The sequence below is a fragment of the Rhopalosiphum padi genome, chromosome 2 (assembly GCF_020882245.1).
Source record: "Rhopalosiphum padi isolate XX-2018 chromosome 2, ASM2088224v1, whole genome shotgun sequence".
In the NCBI taxonomy this organism is placed as follows: domain Eukaryota; kingdom Metazoa; phylum Arthropoda; class Insecta; order Hemiptera; family Aphididae; genus Rhopalosiphum; species Rhopalosiphum padi.
In genome coordinates, this window is record NC_083598.1 from 13347651 (window position 1) to 13367253 (window position 19603).

Genomic DNA, 19603 nt, shown 5'->3' on the forward strand with positions numbered 1-19603 from the left:
AACTATGTTTAAGAAAATCACTTATTGTTTTTAATTTGATTTTTAATAATAACAGTTAAAATGAATACCTGAACTTTAAAACACAATTATATACATCATGTGCAGTTAAAATAATTATATATTTATGTACCTGTATTTTCGATATCAATCGCCTAATTTATTCAATATTAAATATATATTTTTATATTAATTAATACTAAATGTAACATAATACCGTTTTAATCGTTTTAACGAAATAAATAAATAATTGAGCTATTACCTATATTATGATATTATACGTTGATGGTACAATAAATATAAATATATATATATATATATAATATATATTGCTTAGTGAATTAGGAATTCAAACATGGAAATAATATTTTTAAACTTCAACATTTCATGTACTAAAATAGTCCAACAGTTTTACGAAATGCCCCAATCTATTTATTGAAGACTGTGCAATCAAGCTAAGTAGGTAATCCAATTATGAAATATTTCGTATTTACAATATAGGCTATATCATATTAGGGAATTTTGGAATCATTACTAATTTCCTCGAAAATTGAGTTAAACCGGAAAAGCGTCAAGTAATATTGTTTTAAGAGGTTTTTGATAGCTGATACAGACGAAATTGTCTTGGTAAACTATATTAGCGTCAACCACAAATAACTAACGTAACAAGTTTTCTTTTTAAGTACTTAAAAAAAAGAAAAGAAAAAATATGACATATGTTATACTATTATTATTATTATATGTGCGATGTTACGCACTACGTAAAAAATAAACGGAACGTTTATCCATATTACGACGATAGTGTAAGTGCATGTATGCAATATTGTAATAATATAGTCGGGTAAGTGTCATTTGATACTCTTCGTGAAATTGATGAGTGGTGGGGACCACTGATGACACCGCAAACTCATGCGGGTGCACACGATAATCGATTTCCGGAATACGATGAACTTACTTAGATAATTTAACTTTTTTCTTTTTTTAGGGATTTCACTAAAACTCGTTAGAATATTGGGCACTTCGTTTTATTTGACGTTGTTTTTGTACCCCATTTAAATAAAACGTGAAAAAATAAGCATTTATAAAATGGTTTTATACGCGTTTCTGATAATATTATAGGTGTATCCTAGGTATATTTACTTGTGGTTGTTGAGTATGATTGATAACAACATAAAATAGCATAACTATAAAATAATTAACAATAAATAGTTTTTCACTATGCAGTACCTAGTTGTTGCTTATTTATTATAATGCAATACCATTCAATTTTTTTAAATTTTATATCAATCATGTAAGAGTAAGAAATATGGATATTTCGTAAAATATTTGAATTTAATATAATAATTCTCAACTTAAAAGCACCTAAGCTACTTTGAAACAAATTTCACGTTTGACTTACTATACTTATTTTTATAATTTATTACATGATATACACATACACGTTATTATATATATAAATATATATAATATACATACAAATTTAACAAATTCATATCGAAATCTAACATAATACATTTAATGTTCACAATTTATTTTGACTTAATATCGATAATATTAAATTATACCAATTAGTAAATGGAATTTGAAATCAATTATGTTAGATTAATTAAGGGTTCAGTAATGTTTCACTTTCAATAAATTCAAAAGCTGATATGAAATAAATATTATTAAATATATGATTAATAGAACACTGTACGAAATGTTCTTGAAATTAGTATAAACCAATATAGTATTGTTATTTTTATTCGGTTATATCAAATGGTATTGTTCATCAGGATTGTTGTTTATTTTTCACTTTCTTGTAGAGGAACAAATTTTCGACATTAAATCAAAACGTTTTATAGTCTAAAAATTCAATACAAAATAAATCATAATTACATTATACACCTGAAAGAAATTATCATCCTAGATTTTATACACAAAAAAAAAAATAAATCGGGCAAATTAAAATTTTATTTTTTAATAACATTTATTATAGTTTTATACACTAAACACAATAATACTAAACGTGACTATATAATAAATATAAAAATATATATTATATATTATTTCAATATGAGTCAAATATTGCGTAATTGCAGTAACAATATAATTCCAGAATATATATTTTAGATTATTCTATTTCATTTAATATTGTACAAACTTTTAATCTGATTTTTAATCTATACCTACTATTTCTGTATTATAACAATAAATATAATCTAAGAATGTGAATTTAATGGAAGATTAAATTAATGTTCTCTAAACTTCATTTTTATACAAGCCACAACTCAGATTAAACTCATATCTCAGTAATTGTATATGTCTGACAACAATAACAATGAGATAGGTATCATTATTATTATAACGACAACAAATAACAATCAATATAAGTGTCAACTAGCTTAAGAAGGACTAATACGTAACTTTGTTACACGGGTTATTCAGCCTAAAACGAACTTATTGAAATTTGACAGTTGAGATTCTATTAGCCCTAAATCGGCTTAATCTAAGTAGGTCTTTCTTATAAGAGTTTAGAGAAATCACGCCCACGTGTGTAGTCACCGGTTTACAAACGTGAAACATATTAAATTTGAGTTAAACACAAGCAGTTTTATTTTATTAGCTTAAATATTAGAGATAATCACATAATTAAGTAATTAATTCAAGTGAACGCAAAATTCTAAAACGGGAACCTAACAGATATAGCGTGCTTTCTAAAGTTAGAATTACAACAAAATGAATTGAACATAGTCCTCTTAGAATAAGATAGTTTTCCCACTATACATATACTTTGTAATCCAAGACAATAAATTTGTTAACATTTAACACCTGTAACATACAAAATTCAAATAAGTTAAAAATTTAAATTTAAATCTCCTTAAATAATAGCAAGAACATAAATACACCAAGAGTAATCAGTTACTTTAATAAATACGGATTATAAATTAATTATAAATATAATACTCAAAATGTATATTTTAATCGATTCAATTGTTAGCTACTTTCAAATATCTATAACACTTGTAGTGTATTGTTTTATTTGCCAAATATATTATATTCCCCTCAAATGTCAGTATGACTTGCATTTAACATTTTATTTTAAAATGATTTAATTAAATTAACATTCACGCAAGTATTTGTATTGATTAAAGATTAATCAATTGTTCTCAATTGTTCGTATTGTATACGAAAGTTGTAAGTATAATAGAATAAAAATACTCAGAATTATAATGTTATGATTTAAAACGAAACAATTATGGTAATTAAATATAAAGTTTTAATAAAATTTACCAAAAAAAAAAAAAAAAAATGGAAAACATTTTAAGACAATATAAATACAAGTGGATTGATGAAATGTTTTAATGAAACATGTTATTCTGGTTTAAATAATTTGACTAGGTACCTACGAATAAATTTCAGACACTTAATTGTTGCTTACTCCAGGCTCTAGATATTGCTATTTTTCACCGAAATGATCCAAATTAACAGAAACCTATGATTGCTATTATGGTGCACATGATTGTGCTTCAATGTATAATTACGGTTATTAGTGAATTTGTATTTTTTTTTCTTAACATATTTAATGTTCACTTATTAAAATAATTTATTAAATAACACCTTATTAAAGAACGACAAAAATTAAAAACTAGTCATCCCGCGTGAACATAAAATATATTTATTGTATTATGAATACGATTCATAATTTATTTGCTAATTTATTTTATGTGTATAACATATTTTAACTAAAAAACACCTATTTATTTATTTAATCATATTGTGCATTTTATACATTTATAAATAGTATTTATCTTTATCTAAATCATATCAAAATTAGCTTGTATTCGGTTTGATGGCAATATATATAAGATTAAATTGTATATAATATACAATTTAAAACAAGAAACTTAATATATACAAGTGTTACTCAACGTCGTGAAAGTTATCAGTATCGTGCAATAAGAATGCGTCTTCTGGTAGACAGAGTCGTAAGCGCATATTTTAGTTTTATTTCCTTAAAGTTATTATTTGATTACTGCAAGTAACGCAATAATGCAAAACAAGTAAAAAGTAATTTATTTTGTTTGGATTACATTTTTAAGATTTATTGTGAATAATCTACGTACACCTACTATAATGCTCATGAATCTAAAATAATTTAATAATCAGGTTTTAAAACTTTCAAGAGGTAATTTACAAGTATTTCTAAAAGCGTATTAGCTAAACTTTAAAACAAGATTATAAGGGAGTTAGTAGTGTGAGTAGTAATTAAAACGTAAGTAACAATAGTTACACAAATGGGAAATTGGTTGTACGTTACAATTTCAATATAAAAATATTAAGATTTTTTTTTTATTAATATTTTTTAACTTGGTTTTTATTTAAGAATTTTCAAGAACACATCTTTGCATGCTTAAATAGTGTTTTTTATATGCTATAATTATTTGTACTTAATTTAAATAAATCTAACATTTTTTTTTTTTAATGGTCACAGTAAACTGCAAAAAGTTTAAATGTGCATGATATATTATTTTGTGAAAATAACTAGTATAGATCAAAATAAATAAGACATTAAAGGACAATTTTAGGTTAGGTAGGATACATTTGGTCGTATAAACATAAAATATATAATATTTTCAACAAACAAATCAAACAAAATATAATTTATTATTAAACATAGGTAAAATATTATTTTTTTTTTTTAATAAAAAACGAGTTTGTTTCCTAATATTTTATATTTACCTAAAAAAAATAAAAAATAAAAAATTCAACCAATATATTTTCAGAGTATAATATTATTTTATTCTGCTCGTTTAAAACTATATATTATAGCTTATATGAAAAATGTCTATGAAAAGAAATTCTTCTCGACGTCGTTGTCTTTTATTTTATAACTCGATACATTAGAGATATAAGATATGCACTTATTGTCGGCAAAAAAAAGCTGTTTTTACATCAGCGAGTTCGTCTTCTATGGTAAACGGTAAAATTAACAACATACACTCCGGAATAATCAGTAGCACATCAACAATGATTTCGAACAATAACCAATTATATAATTATAACATTATTATATTAATACACATATATTTCACTCAAATACAAATAAGTACTGCAATCAAACTAAGATAATATATCGTATAGTGAAGTATATTTTAATGATAAGCATTTTTTACATTTTTTTTGTCAACAGATACTTTAAAATAGAAACTAACTACTCGTAGTATGTAAATTTATAAAACGTCAAATTTCTCCTAAACACGATACTTAGATATTATATAATATCCATGTAAAAAACTAATATTACATAAGTATATAAGTATATAATTAATACATATGTACGTCGTTACATGGTCTTATAAAATACCTATCCCCGTACATTGTTTGTTAGCCTATTTATTATTAATTTCGATTATCATCCATCAATTACTTATTGCTTATAAATATTACAATTCATCCTTGAAAAACATATATAATATTATTGTTATAATATCGTTAACAATGTTAGATAAAAGAAGGACCGGAATTCCACTCTCGAATTATTTGAATTTAGGAACGCTTGCAGTAATATATATTGACAACTTAGAATTTAATAGAATTCGATTTGACAACTTCTTTATCCGTAATTTCAAACATATTAACACAAATAGATAATTAAATCAAATATTTAACTGATGTAAATTAGTTTTAAAACATATAAGCTACCTAATATATAATATAATATATACGAGTATATGAACGGTATTTAGTTTGCTATAATATGTATTATAATATATTATACCTACAATAGTACAGTTTATCAACTTATGGTCGATATGACTGTCTCTCTCTCTCTTTATCTCAATGAGCAATAATCGCTAACCGTAGGCAAATTATGAGGGGACTCACAGTCTATAATAATTACTTCAGAAAATCAGACATTTGTCGATTGACTTACTGTGTTAGTAATATATTGCTAATTGCTAAGGTTCTCAACATAATATGTATACATGGTACATATGGTACATGTTGGCTCTGTAAAAGAGGCAATAATATTATGCTCATTGTGTATCCTTCTTTAATCTATATGTTCGTTTCCAAAAAAAATACTAAAACCGATGAACAAAAATACTGGATGGGTTTTTTCAAACACTAGTGTCGCTCCCGTTATAAAATAACACTGAAATTAAGTACAATTCACACTGTTGGCTGCTGATTTATCTGCCGCATAGATCAACATTAATTTAAATGAACCGTTTTGAGCTACTGAAATTATTAATGGCAATTTACCTTCCTGCTGCGACGTCTACATTTGAACAGTACCATCAATTAATGTTCAATATTGATATCAAATAAAATTATTTCCGTGAAAATAATCGCATTATACGCACGTTATATATATTTATATAGTTTAACATAACTTATTATATAACCCAATGAATCAATTTTATTATTATGGAAATTTAACAAAAGGAAAATATATTGGTTTGACGTAGGTATTACATTATATTATTATACATGCATAACTGTATAATAATATATTTTAATGTAATATTAAATTACATTCGTGTAATATATACGTATATCAATTAGATTATTTATCATTATTCCTCATAATGTTAAGACCCTAACGTATATTGAGAATAAAAAAAAAAACTAAAAAAAAATCGATAAATAAAAATATAAATCACTTAGATATTCACAATTTATTAATGCTGAATATTTTCTAATACTAAAATGTATATACATTATTTCCATTCTAGTATATATTTTTAAATTGTTCAGGTAAAACATTGAATTAAAATTAATATATTTATATATGTATATATAATATAGGCATTAGGCACATAACATTCTTCATTATTAAATATGGTTGTACATACTTTCACAAACAATTTTTCCCATTATAAAGTATGAAACTCAGGTTCAGCACTTTTTTTTATTTAGTCAATCTTATATTATAATAATCGTTTATTGCAATCCAGTAATAAAATTATGATCTATGTATTGGTTTACAAAGGTAAAGTATACAGGTTAGGTACATTAATGTTATAGGTACAATTGCCTGGCATTTTAAATTTTATGGTTACTTATATCAAATGATTACATAATTGAGTAAATATAAGTAAGGTTAAGTAATTATATTGCATATTTTAACATAATTTATAACGTCTGAATATTTGAAATTTAAATTTATGAAATTTTGGTAATGTATGAAATGGTTTTTGATTATAATTTGTAACAGTTATTATAATACGAACGTCAGTTTTGGCATAATATTTTATCGATAAAACAAATTATAATACATCACTAAATCAGTTATCACGTCAGGATGTATATTTTAGATTCTGGGTGGAGTGAAGAATGTATTGATTTTACAATAATATGGGTTTTGCGTGTGTGTATGTATATATGTATACACGATAAGTAGTCAAAATAATGATTCAATTTTATATTATAATTTCGAATAATAAATTGGATCTAATTTGTACTTAAGGGAGGTCAACATTAAAAATTCCCGGTTAAATGCAAAGTAATCAGGGAAAATAAAAAAATATTTAGGAAAAACAAGAATTTTTACAAAAATCCAGTTAATTATGTAAATACTTAAAATCTTCAACAAATATTTATTTGGTCATGTTATGTGAATTAGTCACAATGTTATAATCTTCAAAATATTTTAAAATACAAGATCTCATATAAAAATATATTCTTGAAGATGTAAAAAAATATTAAAAATACATTTATACAATTTATTTTTATAAATATTTTATAACAATTAAGTTAACAAAATTCTGCAAAATTACAAAAATTTGCAAATTGTATTGTAGTTTTCTTATAGGTATCTCACAATGAAACCAAATAATATAAAAATATATACTCAATGCTTATACATTTTTTTTATAGAATTTTAATTTGAAATTTGAACAAAATTACATGTATAAACTGTAAATAACTATATTTATTATTTTGTCACGGTTCAAAAATATTATTCATGAAGACATAAAACTGTTACGTAAATTATTATATTTTATGCACACAGTGATACTAAAAAATACGATCTTTTTGGAAAAAATGTATTCAGCATACTGTATTAAATTCTTTAAATTAATTTCTTTAAAAGCTATATCAAAAACATAATATGGAATTTACTAAGTAATATAGACTGATTTACTATTTCCGCTTAGAGCTTAAAAATTTTTTTCCGTGTAGTACATCATTGAATTTAAATTTAATATAATATCCATAATATCCATCTCAGTAATTCACTGATATCTATTATATAACAGAATTAACTATAACCCTTTTAGTATTACTCTGCTATATAAAACGTAAAAATACTTCTAACTAATTAACTACCTGTTCACATTTTTTTTATGTATTGAAACATTTGAAACATTCCAAAACGTATGCTTTAAATATGAAATTAAAAATGATTATTGTCATTAAAAAAAATAAAATCTTAAAAAATATGACGGTAATAGATTGAAAAAACATAATAATTTAAATTTGTGTATGCAAAGGTATCAAAATATGTAAAAAATAAAATAAAAAAATGTTTTTGAATACATTTTAAAATATCAACTTAAAACATCAATTTAAATTCAGAAAAAATACTATTATTTATATAGCTTTACTATAAAATTGCATTACTCATTAAATTTATACACATTACTTTACTCAGAAATTACCAGTATAATACAAAGTAAACTAATGAATCCTCAAAAAATCAGTTTCCGTTTATATAGTTTTTACTTCAAAATCTTTCTCATTTTTTATAAATATTAAGTTACTCTAAATTCATTCATGCTTTATTCAAAGATAAATTTTAACCATATTATTTTCGTTTACTTATATTTTTATCAAATAACCAAAATTTATTAAAGTTGAATAAGTCAAATTTAAATCCAAATGGATCTAAATGCAACTTGATTCAATGGTTCACAGCTATACATACATAGGCATGGTATTAAAATCATCAATTTGCGATGGTTTTATTTTAAACATATATTATACTTAATGCCTGTGACTGATTATAATATAATGCTAAGCTGGTTTGAAAATGGATACATTTTATTTCAAAACTATAAACCACCAATAGCTACCATTATATTGTGTATTACCTTTATGTGTACATATTTTATTCTTAAAAAAACCGATTACGTTAAACCTAGTATATGCGTCCTTGAAGACAATATCATAGTTATCAGAGTTCACACGTCGTATCTTAGTTTCCACCAGAAAGAAAATACTATGGTACAGTTTCCATTGTAATTTTCTATTAAAAAGAGCTTCAGCTTTTCAAAATTAATTTAATAAGATCAACTAGTTAGCAGTTACTATGTAGAACATTTTTAAACGGTGATACGCAAATAAAGGTTTTCAACGATTTTGTTTAAATTGAAACGTAGGTATACAATTTATCAATTAACTCTTTAAATAAAAAAAAAAAATAAATAATTAAAAGATTTTTCCCATCAAAATAAATTATGTTTATTAATATTTTAAATAGTTTACATTAACAAGTTAAAAAATGACAAAGTGCGTATTATAGATAGTTTGAGGATTATAATAATATTATATTTAAGAGTTTTTTTTCTTTTAATACCTATATTTTTCTTTGGTATATTAGAGAATTCTAAGAAATTTTACATTACTCCAGGTAGTCCTGTTATTTATTTTCACAACTGGTAGACTGAGAACTTTGATACAAATATCTGTACTTATATATTTAATGTAAGAAAATAAGTTTTCGTACTTTAGTCCCAGTGGTCTTTAAATCAAAACTAATCCATTAGGATTCACTGAACAAATCTACAATCATCCTCCCAACCATTAGTATTAATCTTTATATATATATATATTATATATATACATATCAAACGTTTTATATAAGTATTAGAAAATTTGTAATAAATAGTAAACTTCTATACTTGAAACGTCTGTTTTAACTTGGTTTATAACGAATTTAAACCTTTTTCGTTTGTATGGAATGAAAGAACAATATTCCCGTGTAAGGATTTGAATGCAATAAAATAGAAGTAAAATTCAACTATAATTACATTGTTAAAGGAAGACAATAATTGTATTAGACCACTCGTTAGGCTTGAGGCTTACCTAACCTAAGTTTAACTTAACCTAACGCAGTTTTTAGGTATCACATTCTTGCAAAATTTTTGATATAATAACTATTGATTTTTTTTTTTGTTCAATTATTTCAAAATGAAATGGTCAGTTATCATCTGAATCAATAAAGATTGCGTTTATGTCATGCAATTTATGTCATGCACAACATCAGTTATATGGCTTATACGACATACTTTTTAAAGTGACATTCAATTTAAAATTGATCTCTTACGTGGTGGATTTACAAAGACTTCTGTTGGATTATATTGTGTAAGTTAGGTAAAGTTATTTGTGCTACCTACTTTTTGTTATCTGCGTCACTGAGCCATATACGATTTATCGACTAACCATCAGGTGACAGTCCACCGTAATCAGTCATTTTATGTATACTGAAACAAAACTTTCAAATCAAAACAAATAGTAATATAGTTAAAATATGATATTTACAATTAATTGAAGATCAGTTTATATTAAATTGTTATAACGTAACTTTACTAAGCACACATAAAAATATATAAATTGGTTTCCTAAATCCTTTAGTCACCATTATTGATTCACCATGCATTTCATTTGGTTTCGAAATTTGATGAAGTAAAAATTAAAATCCAATATCAAATATTTCTATAAGTTATTTATTAAAATAGGTTTTAAATAATACCTATTTTAAAAATTGGTTACTTATATCTTATCGTTTATAAATACTACGCTCTTATGCATGAGAGAGAAAAAAAGACAAAACAATATTAACATAACAAATCATATTATAATATTATACTATTGTTAACCATTTCGTTGACAAATCCAAGATTTCCGAGATTGGAGAAGATGAACAATCATAATTTAAAATATCTAAAAAATTATTATGCATAACCATGCGAAACGTTTATTTTGATTAACACCTTAAATCTTTGTGCAACAACTTTAATTAAAATACAGTGTATGCAAGGTTAAGCATTTGTTTTAAATTACTTTAAAAAAAAAAAAAACTGTATAAAAGATAATTTTCATTCTCTTGGAAAATTACAATTGTAGCGATAACTTTCATACGAAAAACTTAAATAAATTTTAAATATTAAAAAAAAAAATATTCAGTTTGTTACTAATTTAACTCGTTTCCTAGTACAGTCATTTTTCATTTCAGTTCTCAATGAGATTTTCATGACATGATCGCTTACTCAACGGGTGCCACATATGCATACCGTAATTTATATAACACTACATATGTACGTGATAAATTATTAAAACGTGTTCACAATGTGTGAAATCAAAAATTTCAATAAACATTGAATACATTTAAGAAAAATAAAATGATAAAAATTTTAAATTGGTTTTAATAAATTATAATAACCAATTATATTAGCCAATATATGTATAATTATTTAATACATTTTTCAAAAACATGATTAATTATTTCGGCATATTTATTTATTTGAAATTCATGCCCGAAAGTACAGAGTACAGTAATTATTATTTACAGTAACATATAATAGAGTAAAATTATAAAGGTAACATAAAAACAAAATACTAATCTAAAACAATACAACAATAACAAAATAATATATGTTTGTAAGATATATCAATGAGTATCTATTGAAAGTTTATCATAATTCATTATATGATTAGTATATTATTAGTTGTACAATAATATAACATATCTAGAGGAAATTTAAGACGGAAAAACAAAAATTAGAATGATAAAATACTAATTCGTATTTCTAATTAAGAAGAATTAAATATCCCAATTCTGTATAAAATATGAATAATACCGGTTGTTTATCATAGAATCATATAATTGGAACTACAAACATTACATAAAGCAAGAAAAAATAATTGTAACATTCAAGTAGGTAAAGACTATTAATAATAATATAATACAACAATATCAATTATTAATTAATTTGCAACATTTAATTTCATAGTATCACCGCCTTTAAAGATCGAAAGATTCAAAAGTTAAGCTCTTTGAGTGTAATATATCGGTTCATCAGTTATAGAAATCCACGCTAAACTGTTAATATCCTTTGAAACCATACAATTTTCATATTGGTATATACCTACATTAAGTATTTTCGATACCGGGATAATTTCAAATTTCCTTTTTGCGTTAATTGAGTATTTACTTTAAGTTTTGGCGCACTATATTCAGACTATATTATAACAAACACTAGTAATATTTAAGTCATATGATACGGATAATTACAAGTAACCGAGTTTATTAATTTAAGATGGTACATGAGTTGAAGCCAAATCGTTTCAATTAGATAAGAAGTCATATGACGTCATTCGTATTAATATAAAATTCGGAAGACGAAAGATGTTACTGTGTAAATAAATTTAAATTGGTTTAAATGTATTAAGTTTAATTCGGCAAATTATTTGTGTTTAAACGATTTGTTTTAATAGGATTTTAAACAAGACGTGTAGATACGTAGATTTTTTACAATATTTTTAATCTGTATAATCAGTGTTAAATTCAGATAGCAAAAAAAATATCTAGACAAATATTAGATTATTAACTAAATAAATATCTAGATTAATATGAAGATAGAATATTCAATTTTTATCTGTGGTATGTGCTCGTATGTAGGCAACATTTATTTATCTAGATTTTCATCTTACAATAGTTAATTTGTATTAATGCTTGACATGCTATTGGATTCTTGGCTGAGTAATGTGATTAGGGTTCACATAACCAGGAAGGCGTAATTTGTGTCAAAAATATATTGAAAAATACATTATAAAATACAATTAGTAAACGATTATTGAAAAAAAAATATATGTGAATTACACAAAGAAATTTATCTAGATATTTATGTAGACTTTCATAATTCTATTTAAATCTTAAATACTAATTTATGTATTTATCTAGATAAGATGTAAGTACTTGATTCGTATCTAGATAATGTATTTAGATATCATTTAACATTGTGTATTATATGTTATTCTTTTTTTAATATGGTATAATAAAAAAATACAAATTGTAGTAACTATAATTAAAAATATATTATATTTAATGTAATTTAAGTTAATATATTTTTACCAGGATTTTTAGTCCTGCAAAAATATCATTCAAATTATTATAATTTTTAGTTTAATATTTTACATAAGTTGTTTTTATCGTTTATACAAATGTTACAGACACATCGTGTAAAATGTACAAAAAAATTATATTATAGGACGCGTATTTCATTTTTCACTATATACATGATATATATCTTAAAAGTATTTTTATGACCATATAACAGTGAATATAAATGGAAATGTAATAACTGCTGCGCATGTATTTTTTTATTATATTAGTAACATATGTACTGAAATATTTAAATCGCAGATCTCAAATTTATATATTTAAAACGAATAATTTTAATTCATAAAAAACAAATTTATGACTTTTCAAACCAATTCCAAAGGCTTAGAATAAAACTACAACACAGGAAGAATATAAAAACAGTTTTGTTAGTCGACTATTTAGTCGAACTATTTATACTCAAGAATATAAGATCTATAATAAAAAGCTAACAATTTATGATCAAATATAATATTAATTTATGAGGAGTCGGTAAATTATATATCTACAGAAAAAGGTCACAGTTACATAAAATTTTGCTTGGTTATTATTTAAATTTACGTATATTTTCCCCCTGATATTTTGTTCATTTTCAGTCGACAAAACATTTTAAAGATGAATAATAATCTACGATGTTCACTAATGTAATATAACTATATAATAGCGGCTAGCATGTATTTGATCGTAGCCCGTGTGCAGTGTAGAGTCAACTTACTAATGCTAATATTGAAACTTTAACTTCTCAAGACGTAAACTTAATTATAAGAAATGTATAATGCTCGAGCTTCCATATGCTACCAAAGTTAACAGCCACGTTTTTGAAATTACACATAGAATTTAAAACAAATAAAAAATAAATATAATTTTTTGTTACTTAGTTATTATAATAAAGGAACAATATAATTATATAGTATGTTTTTGTACATGTCGTAAGCATATAGTCAAATCAGACATTTTACTAAATGCCTAGACAGATAGTTAAAGAATTTAAGTTTTATGCTATTTTACTATTCATATAGATATTTAGTTAAATACCTGTTTTAAGTAAGGCAAATAATAAAAATGAACAATTTTGTATTACGACTACTTTAAAAATTTAACTATATTTTTTTATTAATTATTTATTGCTATTCTATAAGAAAAAAACCGTGTATTATTTAAGATATAAATAAATATAGGTAAACGGGTCGGTTAATTTAAAAAAAAATTTAATTCTTCACCTATTGTAACCAAACAATAACATATAAAGCAGGTAATAACTAAAAATTAACAAAAATTTGTCATAGTAATATAATTTTTTATTCATTTTTTTATACTTGTACTATCACGAATAATTAGTAATCATTACCTATATTTATTTATAATTTTTAATTTCGAAATAATAGTACTGAAGGACAAGGAATTAAAAATATTTCATATAGGTATACCAATGTATTTTATATTTTAAATATTAATAATAATACATAGTTTTATATATGAATACAGATAGATAGAATAGCAATAAATAATTATTAATAAGAAAATATAGTTAAATTTTTAATATAATACAAAACGTATCATTTTTATTATTTACCTGACTTGAAAAAGGCGCTTAACTGAATATCTAGGCGAATAGTAAAATTACATAAAAATTAAATTCTTTGACCATTTTCCTGGGCATTTAGTAAAATGCCTGATTTTACTATATGCCTACGACATAAACAAAATACCCGATCTGTGACCTGCATACCAAGGTATGAAAATAAATACTCGGGTCGCGATTTACACAAAAAATTAAAAATTGAATGAATTTACGGTAATACGATAATTCATAATAAACGATTACGTTGTGTTACAGAATCAGTAGCGGCGGCGGCGGTGTGACAAACAAATGATCAACAAAACGTCGGCGGCAGCGGCGATCGAGGTGGCCGCTGCGGCCGTAGACAGCTGCGGTACGGCCGGCAACAACGGAACTATGACCGGTCCGGCCGCCATGGTGACGGTGATCGCGGTGATCGCGGTGACCACGGCGCTGATCGTGGTCACCGTGTTCGGCAACATACTGGTCATCATGAGCGTGGTGCAGTACCCGCCGCTCCGGTCCGTGCCAAACATATTCATCGTGTCGCTGGCCGTGGCCGACCTGACCGTGGCCATCGGCGTGCTGCCGCTGAACGTCGTGTACAACGTGACGGGCGTTTGGCTGTTCGGCGGCGTCGTGTGCAAGCTGTGGCTGACGTGCGACGTGCTGTGCTGCACCGCGTCCATACTGAACCTGTGCGCCATCGCGCTGGACAGGTACAGGGCCATCACGCAGCCGATAGCGTACGCGCAGAAGCGAACCGTTTCCCGTGTCATGTGGACGGTAGCGCTGGTGTGGATCGCCAGCGCGGTCATCAGCTCGCCGCCGCTCATCGGCTGGAACGACTGGCCGGACGTGTTCGACGAGAGCACGCCGTGCACGCTCACCACGCACCCCGGTTACGTGGTGTACTCGTCCATGGGATCGTTTTACATACCGCTGGTGGTGATGAGCATCACGTATCTCAGAATATACGTGGCCACCAGGCGACGACTGAGGCGCCGGGCCAAGCAGGTAGCCGTGTCGCAGGACAGCCGGCCACAGCGGTCGGCGGTGTGCGCGGCGCTGCCGGCGACGGCCGGTTCGTCGTGCAAACGGAAGGACGTGGACGCCGACGGTGGCGGTGGCCACGCCAAGATGACGGTGGACGCGGCCACTGCTGACTCGGCCAGCAGCAGCGACGAGGTGGACGCGGCCACAAACGGTACTGGCGCCAGCAGCGACAAGCAGCGGGCGGGGCGGGGTGCGTCGGTGGCGGTGCGGGCGGCGCCGTCCATGGGCAAGCACGTCAACCAACTGTTGGAGCACAAGCAGCGCATATCGCTGTCCAAGGAACGGAAGGCGGCCAAGACGCTGGGCGTCATCATGGGAGTGTTTGTGGTCAGCTGGCTGCCGTTCTTCGTCATCTACCTGTTCTTTCCGTTCTGCAAATCGTGCTGTCCACCGTCCAAGGTGCTCGTCAACGTGGTAACGTGGCTCGGTTACCTGAACTCGACTGTCAACCCGATCATATACACCCGGTGCAACATGGACTTCCGGCGATCGTTCAAGAAGATACTGCACATGGACGGCCAACACCATCACCAACACTTGCAACAACAGCACCACCACCGCTGAATCAATGCACCACACCGGTCGAATGGCTGTGGAGCGATACCGTGTCGTCTCGACCTACCAACGATTGCGTCCTCCACCACTACCACTGGTTTTGTAACGATTGTATTATAGTCTTTGGATCTTTGACAGAAGTATCCGGAAATACTGTTTTTAACTCCGGGACGGTAGTCGGAAGTATTACGCGGTTTGATCGATCCATTTCTTTATAATATTATATTACGTGACACAAGTCGACGTGTAAATATATTTTATGTATGTGGGTGTGTACGGGTGTATATAATAATATTTTATTGCTGTGTTTTGTAATCGATTTTTATAAATTGTTTTGATTCGTCGTCGTCGTACGTGAAAATGGCGATACACCGACACTGGCACTTCGTATTTCCGATGTACCCATATATCACTAGGTATACGAAGTATTACATTCAGATTGTTTTTGACGTGAAACACCTAGTGACTTTTTGTATAATTGATGTATTTTTAATTTTAAGATTCCATTTTACAAAATATGAATATAGGCCATAGTTGTACATTTCGCTCAAAAATTGTTTTCTCTTTTCGTCCGCGTTCCCACGATATAGCACTTCAAGGATTGCGTATTTGCTTATTACTATTTCCAAATTATATTTTTTTTAAATAACGAAATATTTAAAGACGTTTAAAACCGTTAAAATAACGAGTGCCATCAGAAAGCGTGAAGGTTGTATGAAAGTTGATACTTTTTTTTCGTAGAAATATGAAATAAGAAAAATATATATTATATGTTTATATTTTGAATAACGAATACTCGTGTGTGGAAAAAATATGAAACCCTTCACCACAGATAATAATGAACTCTGCTGAAAATATAAATCGGCAACACTTTTATTTTGCATTTGTAGCTCTAACGTTTTTATCAAACACATATTATGTAATATAATTGTTCTTTGAGGTGAACTTTGACTTGTTCCATATAAATGTAACATTTCATGAACGTTTATAAGATATAACTAATGATGTACAACTTACATTGGATATATATATAGTTTTTGAATTATTACCTAAGCGTTTCCAAAAATATTAATTGTAGTTACGCGGACGATAAAGGAAGCATAAAATGTATCATATCTGGGCGAACAGTGTCTCGTCCCAAATATCAAATACCATAAATATAATATTATGATGACTACATATAAATTTATAATAATATTATATTATTCACCAACACCAAACTGAATTAATGACCGGAAATACACAGCGATTGTGTTATATGCAGAGGTTTGGCATGTCATAATATATGATAAAAAAAAAAAAAAAAACTATACAATATTATGAATTATTTCGTGTAGATTAAAAGCGATTTCAAACCAATATTTACATAGAATTTTTAACCAGCTAAACAGCACTTTACCTATGTCATGTTTATTAAAATTTCCTTCGTCATATTTACAAATACTATTGTATACCCATTATAAAAACATATTTATATCAGAATACTATGAAATATTTTTTGAAAATATATAACATGCAGTATGTAGTAATCGACTAAAGAAATGTTGAAAAAAGCTACGTCGTTACAATTTTTTTATTTAAATAGGTTTCTAATAAAATATCCAAACCTAATCTAGCCTAAAACATATTATATTTTAAATAATTATTGATTGGGTTGAGTTTTGGGGGGAAACAAAATTTATTGTGTTATTATTTCCTCTGAGGTACAAAATTATTAATATAATATATTCAATCTGTTCGTGATAAAAAATAATAAGGCCATCTGCACGAAAACAAATTTATATTTCTCTTCATACTAGAATACTACAATATACAATACACAATTGTTTTATTAATTTATTTATAATTGTTCAACAATGAATACGTACCGATATATGTTTACAGTATTATTATATTTTGTTTTGTTAAAATAATGTTTGTTAATTGTTTACATTATTATACCTATACAAGATAAGAATAAAACCATGTGCTTAAAAAAATATTTATTCAATAATATATATTCTATAAAAGTTATAATTTATGTTACTATGTAATTTTTATTATATTATACAAAATATAATGGATATGAAAAAAAAAAATTAAAAAAAAAATGTTATCTTTTTGTTTTATAAAAATAAGGCTAAATTTGTATAACTTTATTTATATTCTGTATTTATAGTGATTTATGTAGAATAATTTTATTAAAAATTTATGTTTCTAGCTCAATTTTAAAAAAATAACAAAAAAAATTACGCAAATTTAGTCATATTTTATGTTGTACATACAATGAATGACATTTTTGTTTTTTAATAAAGTAATTTAAAACTGACATTTCATACAGTTTTTTTTTTATTTTTTCTCATTATTAGCCATTCTTTATTACCACGTCTAATTTATTATCTGTTGTTAACACATAATGTTTTGAAATTTTTCTACTTTAATATAGCTTAGTTCTGTTCCTAACCAACCTGGCTCACGTACAGTTAATACAATGAACATAATATGTCGCTGCCGTGTACATCCATTTCATCATTTCCTTCATAATGATTAAATGCTAGAAAGTCCCTATACCATAAGTAATAGTTTTGTTTTCAACCTACATTAATATGTTCACTGTACAAACCTATTATATCATAGTATATTGATTTATTCACATTGGATGTATTTAACTGTTATTTCGGACATCAAATACATATTGCATAGTGATATAAAACAACACGTGCATATACATAATATATTCCATATTTTGATTGGGAAATAGTTATAATATGATCAGATAGATGTACTGCACTATTTTATCGTGGTAAAGGCGCTATTAAAAAGAACTGATGCTACCAAGTACACCTGTGTGTTGTTGACATGGCATTACTGTATTATAATTTAGTATTGGATATAAACGAGAATACAATAATATATCCTTATTGCGTGTCTGATTACTTGGCTCTCGCGAAACACGACAAACTCAAGTCCAAAGTTAAAACGTGCGATATCTGGTTTGAGTTGGGACAGTATAACAATCGATTTTATGCACACAAAACCTTGTGAAAGTTAGGGACGTGGAGCATACCATTATTAAGTAGTTTGCAAACAAACACAGACTGACCGATCACAAATCTTGACCTAAATCACACTAACTCATTTATGATTTATATGTGTAACGTTCTTGTATTTTAACTTATAAAATATTATCATCACAAAATAGATAAATCGTTTATAACCTGTCGTTTAAAGTACATTTAAAATTTAATATTCATAGTTTCTAATTAATTCCATGTAATATACTTATAAACAAATAATTTATT

The 19603-nt window shown here is 26.9% G+C and overlaps 1 protein-coding gene across 4 annotated transcripts in view; it reads left to right on the top strand.

The window, feature by feature from the left end:
• Positions 1–18394, top strand: part of LOC132922056 (probable G-protein coupled receptor No18) — a 76280-nt gene extending 57886 nt beyond the window's left edge. For 2 of the 4 annotated variants that reach the window (XM_060985364.1, XM_060985365.1), the window contains exon 5: positions 14988–18394. In XM_060985364.1, the coding sequence (XP_060841347.1) occupies positions 15021–16331 (1311 nt within the window). In that variant the 5' untranslated portion in view covers positions 14988–15020 and the 3' untranslated portion in view covers positions 16332–18394. The remainder of the gene's footprint in view (positions 1–14987) is intronic. The other 2 variants (XM_060985363.1, XM_060985366.1) reach the window with 1 other exon arrangement.
• The last annotated feature ends 1209 nt before the right edge of the window (positions 18395–19603 follow it).